Source organism: Talpa occidentalis, unplaced genomic scaffold (genome assembly GCF_014898055.3).
Source record: "Talpa occidentalis isolate TD23 unplaced genomic scaffold, MPIMG_talOcc4v2.1 talOcc4.9, whole genome shotgun sequence".
Lineage (NCBI taxonomy): Eukaryota > Metazoa > Chordata > Mammalia > Eulipotyphla > Talpidae > Talpa > Talpa occidentalis.
This window is the reverse complement of record NW_023605305.1, coordinates 110,413,311-110,435,646: the sequence shown is the minus strand read 5'-3', so window position 1 is coordinate 110,435,646 and position 22,336 is coordinate 110,413,311. Positions and strand designations below refer to the sequence as shown.

The following is a 22,336-nucleotide window of genomic DNA, read 5'->3' as shown; positions in this document are numbered from 1 at the left end:
TTTAAATAATAAAGCCTTATTTTCTTGCTTAAATTCATTCCATTCAAAACCAAAAAAAAAAAAAAAAAAAAAGCCCAAATTTTGCAACATAGCACAAAACATGATATGAAGAGACCATGGACTGGTTCTGTTAACTGCTCATCTCATCCCTTATACTGCTATTTTTTCCACCTTGACTTTCTCTTGTCCTTACACCTGTAGCATTCTTACTTATGCCCAAAACCACCTCTTCCAAGACTCCTGAGTTGCCAAGAAATAAAAGGCTCATTTACATCATTGTATCTCTTACACTTATATATGTAGAATTACTTTATGATTCATTTGTTTATATATTTTTGTTTGCTACTTGACCTGGAATCATTGAAGGCAGAAATTATGTATGTATTATATAGATAACAGAAGTCCAACTACTCATTTTATATTTTTAGAAGCAGGCAGTCCCAGTCAGAAATATTTGAAATAGATCACTCCCTTCTTAAACCACTTGTTCTTTGGGCTTCTCTGATCCCTTATACCCCACCAGTCTCTCCTTCTTAGTCTTTGCAGCAACTCTCCAATCCTTGGCTTTAAAATGTTCCAGAACCTCCAAGGATCAGTACTAATTCTTTCCTCTTCTAAAACTACATTCTTACTCTCAGTAATGACAGCACATTCAGTCCTATATTTTAAATATCACGTATATGCCAATGACTAAATACTGACTCTTCGGAAGAACTCATGAATCATTTGACCAATGACCTACTCAGTGTCTCTTAGATAACTAATAGGTTAGGTATATTTGAGATACCTCAAATATTACAAAGCCCAAAATAGAACTTCAAAATCCAACTTTGTACTTTGTTTCCCTCACCTTATCTCCAACCAATCTGTCAGCAAACCTTTTTGGCTCCTTATCAAAATGTATGTCAAATACGACCTCTGACTGAGTCCCATTTCTCAATCTAATGGAGCTGTTATTTGCTTTTTTTTTTACAGCCAATATTTAACTGAGTCCCCCTCAGTCCAAGCCTTTTTAGAGCCTATATCCTACAGATACACAGACACACAGTAAGGTGTTCAATTCTTGTTTCAAAGCTTATACATCATTCACTTAAGACCCAGAACCTCCTACCCATTTCTAGAGAAATGGTAATTCATGGAAAAAACAAGGCTACAATAGGTTACAATGACACACCAAGTGGTAATTTCTGTGGAACTGTTCAGAGCAGACCCACCAAAGCCACATTAGAGATACAAAATTAGTATGCTATTTAGCTCCCCTAAATTTCACACTATTTCCCTCTCAATGTATCTACCCTATTCATCAAAATACTGAGATTTGCTAATACTCTCCTGAATTAAATTTATCCCCTCACTAGAGGACCATCCATCTGCAGTGGCAAAGACTACTCTGTAAAACACAGCATGCAGTAGATTACATGCCCTCTAAGGCAGGAAGCTCCGTGTTTAAGAGAGACGAGGCTGGGTCCCATACCATATGTCCAGTTTCTCCTAAACTCATCAGATTAATTCATGCCTTCAAAGAGTGACTAAAGAGCATGAGGAGTTTCCTTCCAACCTAAAAATGGGTTATGACAAAAAGCTTCTTCCTATAACAATCTCTAAACTGCATTCAATTTTTAAAAAGGCATTAACTGAATAACTTAAAACAAATTTCCCATAATAATCAAATTATAAATTTGCAATTGTTCATTGCTACTATTTCAAAATATTTTAATTAATTTGTAGGATTTTTAAAAATTCTTCTGATAAGGTTACCACAAATGAATACACTGATCTCAAAATTTGCAGTAAGTTGTTTTTCTTACTCTAGTGTCTTTATGGGAATGGTATAAATGTAAAAAAAAAAATGAAATTTATTCTGTACTTGGTTATTAAAATTGACTCCATAGTCGCTACATGCAAAAGAATGAAGCTTGACCACTACCTCACACCATACACAAAAATCAACTCAAAATGGATTAAAGAACTAGACTTTAGACCTGAAACCATAAAATACATAGAAGGAAATATAGGCGAAACACTACACGACATGCACATCAAAGACATCTTTACAGACACATCACCCAAAGCAGTGATAGTGAAGGCAAAGATAAACAGCTGGGACTACATCAAATTAAAGAGCTTCTGCACAGCAAAAGAGACAATAACAAAGAGAAACCCCACCAACTGGGAGAACATTTTTGCACACAACACTAATGATAAAGGACTGATCACAAAAATCTACAAAGAGCTGATGAGACTCAACAACAAAGAAAATAATCCTGTCAAAAAAATGGGCAGAAGAGCTAAAAAGAAACTTCTCTGAAGAGGAAATGCAAATGGCCAACAGGCATATGAAAAAATGTTCAACATCACTTGTAATCAGGGAAATGCAAATCAAAACTACCATGAGATACCATCTTACACCAGTGAGAATGGCACATATTAAAAAAACTAGCAACAACAAATGTTGGCAAGGTTGTGGAGAAAAAGGAACTCTTCTGCACTGTTGGTGGGAGTGCAAACTGGTCCAACCACTATGGAGAGCTGTGTGGAGATTTCTCAACCTACTAAAGATAGAGCTTCCATATGATCCAGAAATTCCACTCCTAGGTATTTACCCAAATGACACAGAAACTTTAATTCCAAAGGGCACCTGCACCCCTATGTTTATAGCAGCACTGTTTACAATAGCTAAGCTTTGGAAACAACCCAAATGCCCAAAAATAGATGAATGGATCAAGAAGATGTGGTACATATACACCATGGAATATTACTCAGCAGTCAAAAAAGATAAACACATGCCATTTGCAGCAACATGGATGGCGCTGGAAGGGATTATGCTCAGCGAAATAAGCCAGAAAGAAAAAGAAAAATACCGGATGGTCTCACTCATAGCAGGAATCTAGAAAACTTAAATAAGGGACCAGGAAAATGAATAACTATAAGAAAGCGAAAATCAAAATCAACAAAAAACTATGAACCAGAGACACTATATGAGGGGTGGGGGCGGGGAGGGGAGGGATTGGGGTCAAAATTAGGGGGTTGCATTTGTATGGGGAATATAAAAATAAAATTTATTTTTAAAAAAATAAAATAAAAAATAAAAACATTAAAAAAAAATTGACTCCATAGCTCAAAGTGGAAGATTCAAATATAGGCTACTGTAACAATGTTTTTAACACTTGAATCATGTACTGAACAGTTTTGCTCTAAATTGTATCTACTGTAAGAATCATAGGTATGATATGTGTAAGTTTTTCTTAACTACATATTAGTATTTAATCAATCCAACAGATATGGAGTACCTACCGCGGGTCAGATATTGGTATAGTCACTCAGGATGTAGCAATAAGCAAAGCAGACAAAACTCTGTCTTTGTAAAGTTTACATTCTAATGAGGGAAAACAATAATCCTAACCCTGTTTCCCTTTTGCAGCAAACTGGGAAGCCAGTTGCTGAAGATGGCAGAAGTAGAAGTTACAAGGTGGCAGGGTTCCTGACACTGCCTTAGAGAATGCTATTCACTAAAATAGAAATATTTATTTTGGACTTTAGCTAAGTGAAATTTGATTAGCTATAGAAGCCAGTGATTCCCTAATACAATAATTTTATTTTAAAATGTTTCAAAACATAACTTCAAATGTGAAATATCACCTATCAACACTTATAATCCTCCAAAAATTACTTGCTCAAGAGACCAACATTAAAGTTTTAATTAAAAGATCAGAAGCTATAACTCCCAAAACTGTATCTATTTATCAGAATATTGTCATAAGCACACAAATTAAAGGAGAAACATACTTTCTGAAATATTACAGTATTTTCATTTATATACTGTTATAATAGTGTAAATTCAATCAAAAAATGAATACTTAAAATGAATAATTTTCAGTATTATAAAAGATGATGCCACAGAATTAACCAGAAGCTTTTTTTATTTGCATCTGAAATATTTTAATAGTAAAGAATAAAGAGTAAATCTCAATGGCATACTCCCTGCGTTCAATGGCTATCTTCACAAATTTGAAAACTTAGCCAAAATAGTTTTTATGAATGCAAGAAAAGGTAAAAGCAAAATATAATCATCTATCTGAATATGATTTTCAGGTAACATGTGGCTATTTCACATTTAAGTCAAGGTATAAAAATATAAAGAAATTGTTTATGAAAATATCAAAAGTCTCAACTGCAAAAAAATCTGGCACCTTAGGAAATGCCAAAAAATTAACTACAAATTTCATGTTATAGGCTCCTTAATCATATTGATTTTCTGAAATTAAACAAAGAGCTTTTCTGCTTCCTTTAGTTTTTTCTTTCTATCCATTTTAGCAATTGCAGCCCAACGGTCCTCCTTCATTTTCCTCATAGTTCCAAACTTCAGTGTAGGCACCGGGGTTGTTAGCGATGAAGGGGTCTGAACACAAAATAAAATAAAATGATAATATATTTAACTTTTAAAAGCTAAGTCCAAGATTTGAAATCTGCTTTCTGAAATAAAGTGTAAAAGCTACCTTTTTTGGTGTTCTAACACAAAGTTGAGAAGTTGGTAGATTATTCTTATATAGTTTTTTCAAGGTCTCTTCCTCTGATACCATGCTCTTAAAGAAAAATATAAAAATATAATTTAGGGGTTGCCATGATTAATATTTTATTAAAATCTGGCATACTTAGTACATCTGAGGAAGAGGAAGGACAGAGGAAGGCAAGAAAGGGGGAAAGAAGGGGAGGTGGAGAGAGGAAGTAAGGAAAAGGAGAAAGGAAAAAAGGCTGTAGACAGACTAACAAAATAAATTTGCAGTCTGCCAAGCAAGGACCTAGATTTTGATTCTATTAACTATATTCCAGAAAAGTTAAGAGGAAAAAAAGATGTGTATGAATAGTATTTTCCTATTGATTTCCATTTCAGTTTGAGTCTTTATACTACCACTCCCTGCCCCAGCCAAACCTTCCCCCCAGCATACTTACTCAAACTCACACTTTGAGCTTATAATGATTTATAATTCTATAAAAACTATAATGTCATTATCAATTTATGAGTATTGTAATTCTCCCTAATAATACTACCTAATGCTTATTTAGTACTTTATGTCAGGTATTGTTTTAAATATTTTGCATATTTTAATAAGTTTTAATCTTATTACAATTTTATGAGTTTTAATCTCATAACAATTTTAAAGTTATACTAGCTTATCCCCATTTTAAAGGTAAAGAACTGAGACGCACAAATATTAAGTAAGTAACTTGCCCAAGATTACACATTAGTAAGAGGTGAAGCCAGGATTCAGAACTCATGTAGGCTAAGTTCAGAATTCCTTCTCTTAATAAATACATTATATGGGCCTCCCTGGTGGCGCAAGGGGTTAAGACACAACCTGTTGAAGCAGTCCACAGCCTCTGCAGCATGAGTTCAATCCCCGGCCGGCCAAGGAGCAACCCACATGGCGCAGCAGATTTCTCCTGACTACCCCGCTGCTCCCCTCAGCAGGGTACTTCGGTCAATCTGCTTGTTGTTTCCCAATCTGTCTCTCACCCTCCGCACCTCTGGCCGGTACCCCAGCAATTGTATGCATAAATAAATCTTTTTTAAAAAATACATTATACACATGTAGTGAAGAAAGTAATCAGTTCACATTATCCTTTCTAGTTCATTATTTAACAAAAAATTCAGTCTTCATAATAAAAATACCATATTTTCTTAAATTCTAAGATTTCAGAATTTAATAGGCCACCAAATACTGCCTTTTCAGATACATTTACAACCAGTACATACCAACTGACTAGCTTAGGAAAAAATTATTTTAAAAATCATGTAAACCATTAAAATTTTATTAGGTGAACAGTAACTGATTATTCATTAACGACTGTTCACTTAAAAATGACTAACTAGTTAACCCAATTTAAAACAGCAGAAGTTTTCTGCCCTTATGATTTCTTGCGCATTCATCTAACTCATGTTTATTGACCATTTGTATATCTTTGAAGAAATGTCCTTGAAGCACTTTTTAATTGGGTTGTTGATTGTTGTTGAGTTATGGGAGTTCCTTTTATACAACAGATACGAATCTCTTGGTAGATATGGAATTTGCAAACATTTTCTCCGATTCTTATGCTTGTCTTTCATAATAGTGTCCTTTGAAGCACACAAGTTCTTAATTTTGATGAAGTCCAAATTACTGTTACTTTTGGTGGCGTATCTATGAAATCCTTATCAAAGTCAAAATCATGAAGATTTGGGGGTGTTTTCAATGTTTTAGTCCTTAAGGTTATGTTCCCCAATTCCATTTTGAGTCAATTTTTGTACACTATGTCTAAGAGTCCAACTTCATTCTTTTGATGTAGATATTGTCCTAGCACCACACGTTGAAAAATCTGTCCTTTCCTACACCGAATGGGCTTGGCACTCATCAAAAACAACTATGTACGTAAGGATTTCTGTGTACCCTATTTTATTCCATTGGTCTGTGTACCTGCCTTATGCCAATATTACACTGTTTTAATTATTAGCTTTATAGCAAATTTCAAAGTTACAAATTGTGAGCCCTCCAACTTTAATCTTCTTTATAAGTTTGTCTTAACTATTTGGTGCCTTGCAATTATATGAATTTGAGCTTCTCCATTTCCGCCAAAAAGATTGTTGAACCTGAGAGAGGTTGCATTGGATCCATACACTGCTTCTATAGTACTGACATCTTAACAATGTTAAATTTTCCTATCCATGAACACAGATGTTTTCAGGTCTTTTTTAATTTTCTTAGCTATTCATTAATTTTTTCCAGCAACGTTTTATGTTTTCACTTTCATTCATCTCTAATTTCCTTTGTCATTTCTTCTCTGGTCCTTTGGTGGCTTGAAGTCGACTACTTTCTACAAATGTGAATTTTCTAAGTTTTCTTATTGACTTCTAAGTCACAGAAGATACTTTGTATAATGCTTATCTTTTCAAATCTAGTGAGACTTGTTTTGAAGCCTTTATCTGTTCTGCAGAATGTCCCGGTGGTGTGCACTTGAGAATATATACTTTATTGCTGGTGGGTTGAGTGTTCTGCAACTCTGTTAGATCCATTTGGTTTATTTCATTTTTTCAACCCTCTATTTCCTTATCTTCTGTCTGATCATTCTATTCATTATTGAAAGTAGGGTACTGAAGTGTCCAACAATTAATGTAGAATTATGTATTTCTCCTTTCAATTCTGTAGTCTTGCCTCATAAATTTTGAGGATGTTTTTAGGTTTGTAAATGTTTAAAGCTCTCTTATCTTTTTGCTAGATTGAAGCTTTTATTAATATATAATATTTCTTGTCTGCTGTACTTTTGGTTTTTGGTTTTTGTTGTTTTGTTTTGCTGTACTTTTTGATTAAAAGTTTGCTTTGATGGAAATTAGTATATCTATCCCAGCTTTTTTTAATTACTATTTGGATAGAATATCTTTTTCCATGCATCCACTCTTCATTTTCATTTGTGTCTTTGAATTTAACACAAATCATATAACAATGTTTCAGCCATGATAGGTCACATATATGATGACAGTGGTTACTATAAGCCACACCATATAGCCAAGGTGTGTAGATTTATGTATTAGACTGTATGACAGTCACACACTAATGAAATTTCAACCTGAAGGACTCTTTTCAGCATTTCTTGAAGAGGTCTCATGGGTAACTCCTTCAGCTTTTTTATAAATCTGGAAATGCTTGATTTCTCCTTAGTTTTTGAAGCACTGTTTTGTCAGATAGAGAATTCCCATTTGATTTTTTTCCTTTAATACATTGACTATTTAAACATGTCTTCTTGCCTCCAATGTTTCTCATGGAAAATCAACAATATTATAAAGAGGATACCTTGTATATGATGAGCCGATACTTTTGCTGTATTTAAGATTCTCACCTTATCTTAGCTTTTCAAGAGTATGTTTTTATAGTGTACTTTGATTAGAGTCTAAGTATACCCTATTTAGGATTCACTGAGCTGTGTGAATTTGCATGTTCACTTCTTTCATTGAAATTTGGGAATTATAGCTATTATTTCTTCAAATATTCTTTCTTTCCCTTTTTCTCTTCTCCTTCGGGGACTCCCATAGTGCATACATTGGTGAACTTGATGGTATCCTTTAAGTTTCTGAAGCTCTGTTTACATTTCTTTACTCTTCTTTCTTGCCTCTCCACATATTCAATAATTTCAATTGTTCTATCATCAAGTTCACTAATTATTTCTTTTGCTTACTTAAATCTGATTCTGAACCCTCTAATGTCTTTTCATTTCAGTTTATGTACTTTCAACCCCAGGATTTCTTCTTGGTTTGTTTAATAATTTCTATATCTGTATTTCCCATTGTATTCATATATTATTTTTCTACTTTTGTTCATGTCTCCCTTTAGCTATTTTAGCATCTTTAGACACTTGTTTCAAATTCTTTGCCTAGCAAGTCCAACACCTGCACTCTCTCAGGGACTTTTTCAATTGATTTTACAAAAGCCATACTTTTCTTTGTATGCCTTATAATTTTTTTGTTGAAAACTAGATATTTGAATCTTATCATTTGGTAAGTCTGCAAAGAAGACCTACCCCTTTCCCCAGGGTTTCTTATATTTATTATTTTTTTAATTAAAATTCTTTTTTTTTGGGCCTCCCCGGTGGTGCAGCGGTTGAGCGCTGGGTTGCGAACCTGCCCGCGGCCTCTGCGGCGCTGGTTCGATCCCCGGCTGCTCCCCGGCCACCGGAGGAGGGTCCCACATGGCGCGCAGACCTCTCCTGCCGCCCGCTGCTCCCCTCAGCAGTGTCCTTCGGTCCTTCTGCCTGCTCTGCTCCCCGCTCTGGCTCCGGTGAATTCTCTCGCCCTCCCGCGCTTCTGACTGTACCCAGTGCATGTATAAACAAAAACAAACAAACAGATAAATAAATAAACATGCCTCTATAAAAAATAAATAAATAAATAAATAAAATTCTTTTTTTTTTTTTAAGATTTATTTATTCATTTATACAAGCACTGGGCACAGTCAGAAGCGTGGGAGGGTAAGAGAATTCACCAGAGCCAGAGCGGGGAGCAGAACAGGCAGACTGAGGAAGCACACTGCTGAGGGGAGCAGTGGGCGCTGCAGGAGAGGTCTGCGTGCCATGTGGGACCCTCGCCTGCGGCTGGGGATTGAACCGGCGCAGTGCAGCAATTAACTGCTGCACCACTGGGGAGGTCCTTCTTGTATTTATTTACTTAGCTTTGTTATGCTTTTAACTTTCGAAAGTTTCTCTGTGCCAGCAATTAATCTAAGGAGAAAATGTGATTATCTTCTCAGGTTTTTTTTTGAGTCTGTCTTTTTCAGTATATGTGTAATACTTTTCTAAATTCTCCATTAATGTGACTGTTTTTGAAAGTGTTAATCCTTAAATTTCTGGCTTGTCAAACATGGAAAAAAGAGAAAAGGACAAAACAGGTGCAGTTTGTTTAAATCCTTTGAAGACACTTCAGCTGGGGAGGGTTGAAACATTGGCTGCCAGTCTATGCATGCCCTTTAATGATCAGAAGCAGCAATCAGAACAATAAATTTTGAAATTTAGAGGACAAGGTCCTTCTTGCTTGTTGGAGTTCTAGTAGAACACAGAAATGTGAGCACAGCTGCTTGCCACAGGACGATGAGCTGGGTAATATGTATTTGTTACCATGCTTAGTGCTGAAATTAACCAAAATCAACCATAATATACCAGTCAAATTTTTCCCTGAAAGTTTCAAGTATTCAAATAGTCTCCATAGTTCTAAAATAGTTGCTGCAGATAGTTTCAGTATCTGCCAATTCGGTAATTGCCAGTACAATTACAATTTGGGTAGAGAAATGAAATCTAGGTACTTCCTGTCCTACTATCTTCTCCATGGTAATTGTAGATAATCCATTTTTAAAAACTATTTTTATCATAATTTGAATGTTCACCAAAATTTAAATACAACAGCTAAGAAAATTACAAAAATAACAAATAATTTCAAGGAATAATTATAACCAGTAAAACCCATTGTGAAATATATTTGTAGATTAAACATTCATGTACAATTCTTTATTAATTTGTTTATTGTATTGTAAAGTTATGATGTGCCTTTTAAAAGTGAAATGAAATCATGAGTCACTGTGAATTGCAGATCAGTTAAGACACTATCCTATATTCATCCTGCTAGAAAAGTAGTAGGGATCCCAACCCAGGGATGTCTAATTCCAGAGCTCAGGCTCTTTCTACTAATTCATTACATTAGTAGAAATCATATATCTTGATTTCAGTTTGAATTGGCAGTTATTATACCCAATGACATGTGCAGTCTACAGAGCCAGACAATCGCTGTTCAAATTTTGGCTTCATGCCTTGCTACGTATGTGATCCTGATCAAGGAACTTGCATAACTCCATCTCCTCACATATAAAATGAATATAAGTGTCTGAACTTCTACAGAATGAGACTGTTGTAAGAAGTAACTGTAGTAATCTACATGAAGTCTTTACAACAATATTGGGTTCACAATTTTAATGTTAAAACATTAATTACCTATAGTTACTTATAAAAGTCACTAGAGTAGGATTATATAAATTAAATATAATAGAGTTTTTAAGAGCTTAACTATTCATTATTCCAGAAGAAATGAAAATAGAGGATCCCAAAGCAGTTGAAAAGCTTGTAGGATCTTGCAGATATTAGTGGAAATAATTAAACAAATTATTTTAAATAGATTTTTGTAATCAGGAATATTTGGTATATTACTCCATTGAATGTGATGAGACTTAACTATTCTCAAGTTAAATGCATCTAAATTTGATTATTCTTAATAAATCATCATTATGCCTTTAAAAAATACTGGAATGTGTGAATATACTCATAAGAGGGAGTAATTAGTGCTAATAACTGCCCTGGAAAATAGCCTCCTTAAACATGCATCTTTAATACATTAACTCTTTAAGAATGATACAAACCTTCTATTTGTCAACCAATATTTCGATATAGATTTCAACAACTAAGTGGAATAAAATTTAAAAAAATGTATATAATGCAAAGTTTGAGAGAGGCCCTTAATATAAAATTTGACTATAGCAATAGTATTTTCAACTAAAATTTCTTTAAAAAAAGAAAAAAAAATGTTAAAAACTACTTTATAATACTTTGCTGGAAAACAATATGGTTAATCATCTCATATACCAACTATGTTATATCAAGAATTTCAAAGTGCCATACTTTCTAAAGTCTAGATATGATTTGAATCTTAATTTTTCTAAAATGCTACCAAAGCATTGGATTGTTTTATAGTAGCATTCTATTGTGTTTCACCATTGCAATGATAGGCACTATGTACATACACATATATACCAAGAAATAATATAGATAAATTATAACATAAACTAATAGTAAATGATAATAATTTGCAATATTTTTACCAAAAGATCAGTAGTTTCTGAACTATCCGAATTAATATCAAATTCAAAGACCATCTTTCTCTTTTTATTATTTTCTTCACTGGGCACATTCTTGTCTTCTCTTTGCTGCATTTTCAGTTTTGTTGGTGTCTTGACAGTATATGCCTATTCAAAAAAGAAAAGCAACATAATATCCTACCAAATCAAACATATGTTATTAAAAGACAAATGAGTTTTAGCAATCAATAACTATCCATTATTATTGATATGTATATGAAGTAGAAATTTTGGATAAAATTTTAATTCAGTTGTTTTTATACTAAAAATTTTATAACTTTGTTGAAAAAATTTACAATAGTGATCAGTCTTCCTTCCCTTTTACTGAAAAACAGATTGGGGATGGAGGAGGAAGAGTCTACAGCTTTGCAGTCAACAATTTTTTTTTTTTTTAAATATATTTGCTTTTTTTTTTTTTTTAAAGATTTATTTACTTTTATACAAGAGCTGGAGTACAGGCCAGAATCACGGGGCGGGGGTGGGGGGCGGAAGGGTGAGAAGATTCACCAGAGACAGACCCGGGAGCAGAACAGGCAGACGACCAAAATACACTGCTGAGGGGAGCAGCAGGAGAGACAGGAAAAGTCTGCCACTCCATGTGGGAATCTCCCTGGCCAGCCAGGAATCGAACCCATGCTATAGAGGCTACGGACAGTTCCACAGCGCTGCGCTCAACCCACTGCACCATCGGGGAGGCCCCCTTTTTTTTTTTAAAGATTTATTTTATTTCTACAATAGCTGGGTACAGGCCAGAGACATGGGAGGGTGAGAGGATTCACCAGAGACAGAGTAGGAAACAGAACAGACAGATAGACTGAAGTATACTGCTGAGGGGAGCAGCGGGCGAGTCAGGAGAGGTCTGCTGTGCCATGTGGGTAGCTCCCAGGCCGGCTTGGAATTGAGCCTGTGCTGCGAAGGCTGTGGACAGCTTCACAGCTCTGTGCTCAACCCACTGCACCACCAAGGAGCCCCCCAGTCAACAATCTTAAGGACTTTTCCTAACCATAACTGAAAACAAAGAACTGAGTTTTTACAATGAGGTACCATCTTACACCACTGAGAATAGCATATATTAAAAAAATTAGCAACAACAAATGTTGGCAAGGATGTGGAGAAAAAGGAACTCTGCTACTTTGCTGGTGGGAGTGCAAACTGGTCCAACCACCATGGAAAGCTGTGTGGAGATTCCTCAACCTGCTAAAGATAGAGCTTCCATATGATCCAGAAATTCCACTCCTAGGTATTTACCCAAATGACACAGAAACATTAATTCACAAGGGCAACTGCACCCCTGTGTTTATAGCAGCACTTTTTACAATAGCTAAGGTATGGAAACCACCCAAATGCCCATAAATAGATGACTGGATCAAGAAGATGTGGTATATATACACAATAGAATACTACTCAGCCATCAAAAAAGATAAACTCATGCAATTTGCAGCAACATGGATGGAGCTGGAAGGGATCATGCTCAGCGACATAAGCCAGAAAAAAAAAAGAAAAATACCGGATGGTCTCACTCATAGCAGGAATTTAGAAAACCTAAATAAGGGACCAGGGAAAAGACTAATTATAATAAAGAAAAAATCAAAATCAACAAGCAACTATAAACCAGAGACACAGTACCAGGGGTTGGGGGGGAGGAAGAGAGGAGGGATTAGGGTCAAAATAAGGGAGGTGGAATTGTATGGGGAATATAACCAAATGAAAATGCATACATTGGGCCTCCCCTGGTAGAGCAGCTGTTGAGCGCTGGGCTGTGAAGCTGCCCGCAGCCTCTGCAGCGCCGGTTCGTTCCCCGGCTGCAGGCGAGGGTCCCACATGGCGCGACAGACCTCTCCTGCCGCGCCCACTGCTCCCCTCAGCAGTGTACTTCATCAGTCTGCCTGTTCTGTTCCCTGCTCTGGCTCTGGTAAATTCTCTCGCCCTCCCACACTTCTGACTGTGCCCAGTGCTTGTATAAATAAATAAATAAATATTTAAAAAAAAGAAAAAAGAAAAAAAAAAGAAAATGCATACATTGTGCAAAAATGAAAAATGATGTAAGAATTATATAAAATAAAATATATTAAATAAAAAAAGAACTAAAAAAAATTTCTCCAAAGAAGAAAAACAAATGGCCAATAACCATACGAAAAATGTTCAACATTACCAGTTATCAGGGAAATGCAAAAACACCCGGAAAGTTATAGAATCTGCCCAAGATACCATTAAGTTGTGGACAGTAATAGGAAGAGAAAAAAAGGAAACCATTTCATGCATGTATCACAAAAAAATGAAACATTCAAGAAACTGGTTATATATATATATATATATATATAAAATCTATGTTTGTGATACCATATATATGGTAAATGATAGAGAACCTTCTTTTTTTCATTAAAAAATCTACTTATTAGGGCCTCCCTGGTGGCGCAGTGGTTGAGCGCTGGGTTGTGAAGCTGCCCACAGCCTCTTTAGCGCCGGTTCGATCCCCAGCTGCTCCCCGGCCACCGGAGGAGGGTCCCACATGACGCGCAGACCTCTCCTGCTGCCTGCTGCTCCCCCCAGCAGTGTACTTTGGTCCTTCTGCCTGCTCTGCTCCCCGCTCTGGCTCTGGTGAATTCTCTCACCCTCCCGCGCTTCTGACTGTACTCAGTGCTTGTATAAATAAATAAATAAATCTTAAAAAAAATCTACTTATTAATTTTAGCAACCAACCTTTGGTAATGGTGTTGATAAAGTACTTTTGGCAGATGTCCATTGAGAGTCTCTTTTATCTTTGTTTTTGCCATGATCAGCGGAGGTGAAATTTTGATATATATTTTGTGAAGGAGCTGTTTTAGAATCAAATTTCCAATAACTAGTTTCAGGTGTTTCCAATAACGAAGTCTGTGTTTTCTATATTGAAAAACAAAAATGAATAAACATCATCAAACTTTATTTCATAGTGAAGCTGAATGGGGCTGAATCTGCAATGAGTTTCAATTAAGAACATACAGTGTGCAGGATGAAAAGGTACAACAACCTGTGCTACCAAAACACTGGAAAGAGTCAAGTAATATGCTCTTTTCTACTAGAACTGTTACTGACTTACTAGGTCATTTAAAGTAAATCTCCAGACTTTAATTTATCCAAGTATATAATCAAGGAACTAAAACTGGGTAATCTGTAGATCTCTTTGCCAAATTCTACTGATTTCACTTTATAATCTTTTTCCCAACAGTAATGAATTTTAGTATTTTTTTTCAGAAATACTGATAAAAGGACACAGCTTTTTTCTAAATATTTCTACATCACAGTTTAAATGAAAGCAAATTTGATAAAACCAATTTTTTTCTCTTTTCTTTAGATGCGTTATGAGTCATCCTGAGAACCTTCAAAATGTAACTGCTTTCTTGGACAAATTTTGATTCTCGAAAGACTGAGAATGGCAACTACACCACCTTGTGGCCATGTTTGAAAGTTAACATTTCCTTGGTAGCCCAATAGTCTAAAAGTTGCATCCCCACTCTACCATACTGAAAATAATCCCCTTGTTAATACATTATGGAACTCTATGTATTTCCCTACAAGATACATTTTTTTTCTGACTGTTACATTTCCAATGATGAATATTCAGCGTATTTTAAAAACAGTGGTGGAGCCTCCCTGGTGTCTCAGCAGGTTGAGCACAGCACTGTAAAGCTGTCTGCAGCTTCTGCAGCGCTGGTTCAATTCCCAGCCGGACTGGGAGATACCCACATGGAGTGGCAGACCTCTCCTGTCTTGCCCGTGCTCCCCTCAGCAGTGTATTTCAATCAATCTGCCTGTTCTGTACCCCACTCTGTCTATGGTGAATCCTCTCACCCTAGTTCTTGTATAAAAATAAATAAATCTTTAAAAAAAATAAAATAAAAACAATGGTGTTTCCTATGCGCCAAGTCCTATTTTAAATACTTCGCAAATATGGGGAAAAGGATCTTTATTTTCCCTTTACAGATGAGGTTAAGTGTCTAGTATAGAATTTCAGGATTAAGAAATCCTTTTTATATACCTTCAAATATAAAAATATTTGATTATTATCAATCAAAATCATCAATAATAGGGCCTCCATGGTGATGCCAGGGGTTAAGATGCAGCACCATGAAGCTATCCCCCAGCCACTGCAACATGAGCTCGATCCCCGGGCAGGATGATACCCACATGGCGCAGCAGACCTCTCCTGACTCTCCCTCTGCTCCCCTCAGGAGTGTATTTCAATCAATCTGCCTGTTCTGTATCCCTCTCTGTCTCTGGTGAATCCTCTCACCCCCGGCAACACCTCTGACCTGTACCCCCACTCTTATATGCATAAATAAATAAATCTTTAAAAAAATCAATAATTAAAAAAAAAATTTTAAATAAAGATTATGGGCCTCCCCGGTGGCGCAGCGGTTGAGCACTGGGTTGTGAAGCTACCCGCAGCCTCTGCAGCACCAGTTCGATCCCCGGCCGTTCCCCGGCCGTTCCCCGGCCGCTCCCCAGCCACTGGAGGAGGGTCACGCATGGCACGCAGACCTCTCCTGCCACCCGCTGCTCCCCTCAGCAGTGTGCTTCGGTCCTTCTGCCTGCTCTGCTCCCCGCTCTGGCTCTGGTGAATTCTCTCACCCTCCCGCGCTTCTGACTGTACCCAGTGCTGTATAAATAAATAAATAAATCTTTTTTAAAATAAATAAATAAATAAATAAAGATTACTTTGGATCTCAGTCTCTTTCTCAATTGATTCAGACTAAACTGAGGAAAGGAGCATGCCACTTAGTTGGCCCTCTCAAAACTCAAAATTTCTAGTCTCTTTTACCTTTGTATTTGCCTTTATTGCTGATGTGGTAGTTCTGATGCATATTTTGTGAAGGAGCTGCTTTAGTATCAAATTTCCAATAACCAACTTCAGGTGTTTCCTGAATCTAAACGATCTAAATATAAACTTTAGAATTTTTAATGAAAATATTTTTTTCTAACATTGGAAATTTAGAGAGAAGAAACCACTTTAAGATAACACTATAGGGCCTCCCCTGGTGGCGCAGCGGTTGCGCGCTGGGCTACGAAGCTGCCCGCAGCCTCTGCAGTGCCAGTTCGATCCCCAGCCACCAGGCAAGGGTCCCACATGGCGCAGAGACCTCTCCTGCTGCTCACTGCTCCCCTCAGCAGTGTACTTTGTCAGTCTGCCTGCTCTGCTCCCCACTCTGGCTCTGGTGAATCCTCTCATCCTCCCGTGCTTCTGACTGTACCCAGTGCTTGCATAAATAAATAAATAAATCTTAAAAAAATAAAATTAAAAAAAAAAAAGATAACACTGTAGTAGAAATAAAGATGGAAATCTTCTCTAAAACTCCAAATGAGAAATGCTTTGAAATGGTTAGCTAATATTTCTGAAATAATAAATAGCAAGAAACAACTAAGGAAATAAAATTGTTACACATTTTAAATGTTCTTTTCCTATTTATGAACAAAAATATATTCTAAATGTTAGAAAATGAATTGGTGCCATACAAAAACTATGAGAATTATATAAAACTCTTACCTTGTCTTTTTTTTCTTTGAGAGCAACTGTGTTTTTGTTGGCCTCTTTTTTTAATTTCTCCTATTAAAAAATGAATAAAGTACATTTAATGGGGTCATTACTATTAACAAAAATTTCAAAGCATGGCATATACTTTAGAAAAACTAGCAACAACAGAGGAGGGAAGAGCACAAGGGACTATGATGATGGTAATGAATTTCTATGGGCACTACACCTCAGAGGAGAAAGCAAACATTGTACAAAAATTAATAATGATATAAAAAATATATAAATTGAATAAAAATGTAAACAATAATTTCAAAGCACTCTGTTTACATAAAGGAAAAAGCAAAGACAAATAAGACATAATCCTTATCTTTCAAGAAGCTGAAAGGTAATGGGAATACACAGTGACATAACTACTTTAAGAACAACATGCTATGTGAATATTTATGTACCGTAAGCTCAGGACAAAAGTTGTGTGAGATTTTCTATAGGATGCAAAACAATTAAAGGAATTACATGTAAGAAATAAAGTGAAAAATGTAGAGAGACTTGAAATTGAAAGTGCACATTATGTAGGCTATTGCAGTGATTAAGAGAACAGTATTTGGAATCATGCAAAAAATGAGTAAGATTTGCATTCTAAAACATTCTACTTTTTTGTTATACAATCTTGAATAAATAACCTAGCCTCTATAAAAATGAACATAATAACAAGTATTGTTTATAACACTGTTATAAGTATTAAATTAAAAGGAGGATACTCAGCTCAGTACTTATATAAAGGGAAAAAGGTAGTATTTATCACATCATTTTCAACTGTCAGTCAATTCACTTTGTAAATTGCAAGGTACTATACAAATATAAGGCTTTATGTTACTCCTAAAACATAATAAAGAACCTAAACTCACATCCAAATATATAACCATTTTTTAATACAGGAGTTATTTCCCAAGTATTTCAGTATATCTGAAAACACTTCTACTTTTAAAGAGCACCTATATTTATGTGTGTTTAATATTTACATTAGGGAATATGGTAAATACTTCTGAAAAAATAAACAAGTTTAATGAGGAAGGCTATATTCTAAATCCTTAGCTACCCAAATTATCACATTATTTTCAATATCACATATGAAAATACATATTTTCACATATGAAAATACAAAGTTGCACTTAAACTTTATGATTACATCATCTATAACTCCACAAAACATACTTTTTCTTCTCTTTCTATTTCAAGCTGTTTCTTCATAGACGAAAGTTCACTTTTGAGATGAGATAGTTCAATCTCCTAAAGAAAATGAAACATGATATACAGAAGTGAATCCAAATACTTTTCAAGACAGTAAAAATCAAACTAGTATTTCAAATAAACTTGTTTTTATAGAGAGAAAACTCACTTATAAAATACACTTTGAGTCCACTGATATGAAGGTTGCTAGTTGAACATAACTAAGGATTTCATTTAAACAAGTTTTCCTACAGTTTGCAATAAATAAAAATTTAACATTATGTATATTTCTCCTCATGCTCTCCAATCTATCCAACCCCTGCTCTCCCAATCTCACTGAATTCTAAACTTATTTGTAAAAACGTTTATAACTTTTCATTTGAGAAAAAAAAGAGTTGATTTCACTATTTCAAAAAATGGTGAAGCTCTGTAAGATCCCATTCTGATGTAAGAGGCTCTGATTCTATAGATGAAAAAATATTATTTTATTTGATATTATTCCTTCCTACAAGCCCTGCTGACATGAAAATTGGCTTTTATTGCTATTTATTCTGTATCTCACCAAAGATGCTTTCACTGATGAATGTTCTTGTTCTTTGCTCTTATAAAGTCCTAACTCTGAGTCTCTCTCCTCAACGATTTTGTCATATTGGTGCTATATTAAAAAGGAAGAACATTTTAGACATTAGAATCCAAGTAGATTATGTTTTAATAGGACTGGTCTCCTTAAGTATTTAATATTTACAGGAAATATTTATGAATTCAGCTACATATCTGAACATATTTTGAAACCTTTTCAATTCCAGTTTTTATTCAAATAACACAAACAATGAAGCATAGATGACAGTCTTGGAAATAGTCTAACACAAGAGAATAAAATATTTTTAATTGGAAGCACTGAATTTAATCATTTTTTAATTGGATCAAAAGATCACAACCTCTTAGAAAAGAGTCTGATTCCAGATCTAGCAAAGGAAATATAAGATGAATCTCGAACATTTTATCTTAACAGAAAGCAAGAAAGCTATCAGAAACTAATACAGTCAAGTCAAAGGAACTCGCTGGTCAGTTTGAAGAGGTTTCCACTGGCCAAGATAAGACGATTTGAATATCAACAAAGATAAAAACTGTACTGGACAGACACATGCTAAATATGATCAAATCTATAAGTTAATAATGTTACTTAAAATATTTTTTAATCCTCGTTGTTTGTGCCATAATGTTATATACGGCAACAAATTTTAAGGATGAATAGGTAGATATATCCCATCTCCTCTCCAAATCAGGAAGGGAATAAAGCTTAAACCCCATAAGAGAATGATTTTTTAAAAAAACAAAAATAGTGCACCATCACAAATACAAGAAACATAAGCCTTTCACCTATTCCATTAATAAAAATGTGTTTAACCCTGTATATATTAGACACATGTAGAGGATAAAAATATTAACAAGATGCACCCAAGTAGCACCCAAGTTCAGCTTTGTGCAATTATGAGTCAAAATTGGAGAAACAGGATACCAAGGGTATTCCTGCTATAATTAGTCATTAGGGCATGGACTATTTTCTCTGACAAATTAGAATACTATCTTGATTTCAATGTTTTTATGTATAACTATGGTTCCAATTAATAATTTTCATTCACAATAAGAAATTACCTTATGTTTTTCCATAAGTGCTACCATTTCAGCTATTTTATGTTGACATCGTATATCAATTTCTTTCTGTAATTTTACCGCTTCTTCAGCTATTACTTTTGCCTTTTCAACCTATCAAATAAAATCTTTCTCAAAATTAATGCACAAAAAGTTTACTTAAATGTAAACACCATACACTCTATTTACATAAAATGCAGAAACCAACACCAGGAAATTAGGTAAACAAAGTATAAAAAGCATTACTGTTTTGATTGATTTTTGGGTGTTCTATAAAATTAGATAATAGAATAATATTATAACAATCATTTAATCATTTAAAAATAATCACTTACTGCTCAATGCTCAAATATTTAGAATCAATGATATTTTAGCTGCTATGGAGACTATATCCTAAAATAAATTTAAATTTTTATCATAATTTTAAAAGTAAGAATTACTACTTTTCTCTTAAATTACTAATAAATAGTGTTTTAGTATAACAAATTCTCAAACATAGTTTCTCATACCTCTCCCAAAAGATTTTCTTCTAATTTCTTCTTCTCCTCAATTTCTTTTTGATAGTTGTCAGTCATTTCTTTAAATTTTTGTTTGGCACTTTCTAGGTCTAATTCTAATTTACTGACCTTGAAAGTAAAGAAAATAGCATAAATATTAGAAAGGACTGCTTAAATTATTTGAAAACATTCTGTATTCATTTTGTGGCTTTATGAATCTCAAAGAATACTTATTCATGGAAATTACAGTCAGATAATTTTTCCCATATTTTTCATATGGTGAGATATGCTTCATTTTTCATAATTTCTTATATTTTTTCTTTAAAATATGCATTTAGTCTTGACAAGTAATATTTTAAAAGCAACCATATTTTTACTTTTAATGAATTTCCCAGCAATTTTTACATTGCTTAGTCTCAGTTCAACATCTTTACTACAATAAATAATCTGTCAATTTGGATAGAAAATCCATGTTCTGAGGGAAAAGCATATTGGGATTTTTTTTTAAACAACTTTACTGAATGTTAGGCTTCTATATATTATCATTTTTGTTATCTTACTTTTCTTCACAAGTGTTTTCCTTGCTTTTTCATCTATAAGTGTCATTATTTCACCAATATTCTCGAAAGAGAAGTATGTTGTGGACCTAATTCAAAGTTGACAGCTATTTTTGCTGTACTTGAGAATTTTTTTCTTATTTACTGACTTCCATTGTTATTTGCTAAGACGTCCATGGCAAATTTCTTGTCATTAGTGAACTTCAATTTGCCTAGTTACCTTTAAGACCTCTGTCTGTCTATATCCTATAGTTGCACTATAACACATAATAAGTCTACATATTATTTTTTTTTAATTTTTCCTATTTGGTATATATCACTCTTTTTATATCTGTGAGTTCATATCTTCCACCAGTTCTAAATGTTATCAATAATTATTCCCTCTCCCCAATTCACTCTATTCTTTCCTTCTTCCTAAACACCACAAAATCCTTAGAATAACAAATTCATTCAACTGTAACAAAAACAACAATAAAAATTGATGGACCCAATGGTGATAAAGGAAGTTGGTTGCTTCACACCCTATAGGATTGCCCAATAGTTAACCAAAAGAACATTAAACCCAGAGAGTAATGTGGCTTGAGGCAAAACAGGAACACACCTTGATTATCAGAGATCAACACATATTACAACACAGTAGAGAGAAAAGAAAGTCATCCTTCATTGAACAAGATGGGTGGAGAGAAGCACCTGGAGGCTGTGATCCAGGACAATGGGATACATACAGGGAAGATGCCAGGAGCCCTGAAGAAGGGAAAGCTAAACAGGTGTAGTCACACACTCTTAACTGAAAGAAAACAGTGTAGAGGAGTTGGAGTGCTCCACAGAGAGCAGATCATCAGTGAAAACATCAAAAAGAGCACTGAACTGCACTCTTCCTCACCTACCCTTTGGGACTGGTACTGGTCTTATGAAGAGCATTGACAGCTCACAGGCTGCAGAGTATCAGATCTGGAACCCCATAAAGGAGCACTACTGGTAGTGTCATAAACACACACCAGTCCTCCCCCTAACACATTCACACCAGAGGCTGGACTCTTCAAGACCCTTACCCCCAACCCTCCAACGCAGCAACTGCAAGATCAAATTTTAGGAGCCAGCAAAGACCAAAAAACTAAGATCAAATAAAACCACAGCACCATCCACTGGAAAATTAAAACCAGTTCAACTCTAAGTTATGGCTACATATACTTAAAAAAAAAAAAAAAAAAAACAGACCTCTAAAGCAAAGGATAGGAGGCCAAAAAACACAACACATGGCTCCTTGAGACCTAAAGGGAACATGACATCACAAGGAGAGAACAACTTTCCAGAATCCAACCATAAGCACATGGAAGAGTTTATCTCCCTATCAGCTATGAGTTCATAATTCCTTTGAGAAAAGAAAAAAAAAGAGGGAAGAAAACACAGAAAATCAACTCAGATATAAAGGAACTCAGAAAAGCTAAGCAGAAAGATACAACAAAATTCAGG

At 34.9% G+C, this 22,336-nt stretch overlaps 1 protein-coding gene across 2 annotated transcripts in view; it reads right to left on the bottom strand.

Annotated features, from left to right (window-relative positions):
* Positions 1-3,881: 3,881 nt before the first annotated feature.
* The window catches only part of SYCP1 (synaptonemal complex protein 1), a 55,714-nt gene continuing 37,259 nt past the window's right edge, over positions 3,882-22,336 (bottom strand). For both annotated transcript variants that reach the window (XM_037499305.2, XM_054691034.1), the window contains exons 25-33: positions 20,319-20,435; positions 19,813-19,923; positions 18,719-18,811; positions 18,142-18,216; positions 16,942-17,001; positions 14,121-14,300; positions 11,385-11,528; positions 4,497-4,583; positions 3,882-4,399 (exon numbers count right to left, since the gene is read on the bottom strand). In XM_037499305.2, coding sequence (XP_037355202.1) covers positions 4,262-4,399; positions 4,497-4,583; positions 11,385-11,528; positions 14,121-14,300; positions 16,942-17,001; positions 18,142-18,216; positions 18,719-18,811; positions 19,813-19,923; positions 20,319-20,435 — 1,005 coding nt within the window. In that variant the 3' untranslated portion in view covers positions 3,882-4,261. The remainder of the gene's footprint in view (positions 4,400-4,496; positions 4,584-11,384; positions 11,529-14,120; positions 14,301-16,941; positions 17,002-18,141; positions 18,217-18,718; positions 18,812-19,812; positions 19,924-20,318; positions 20,436-22,336) is intronic.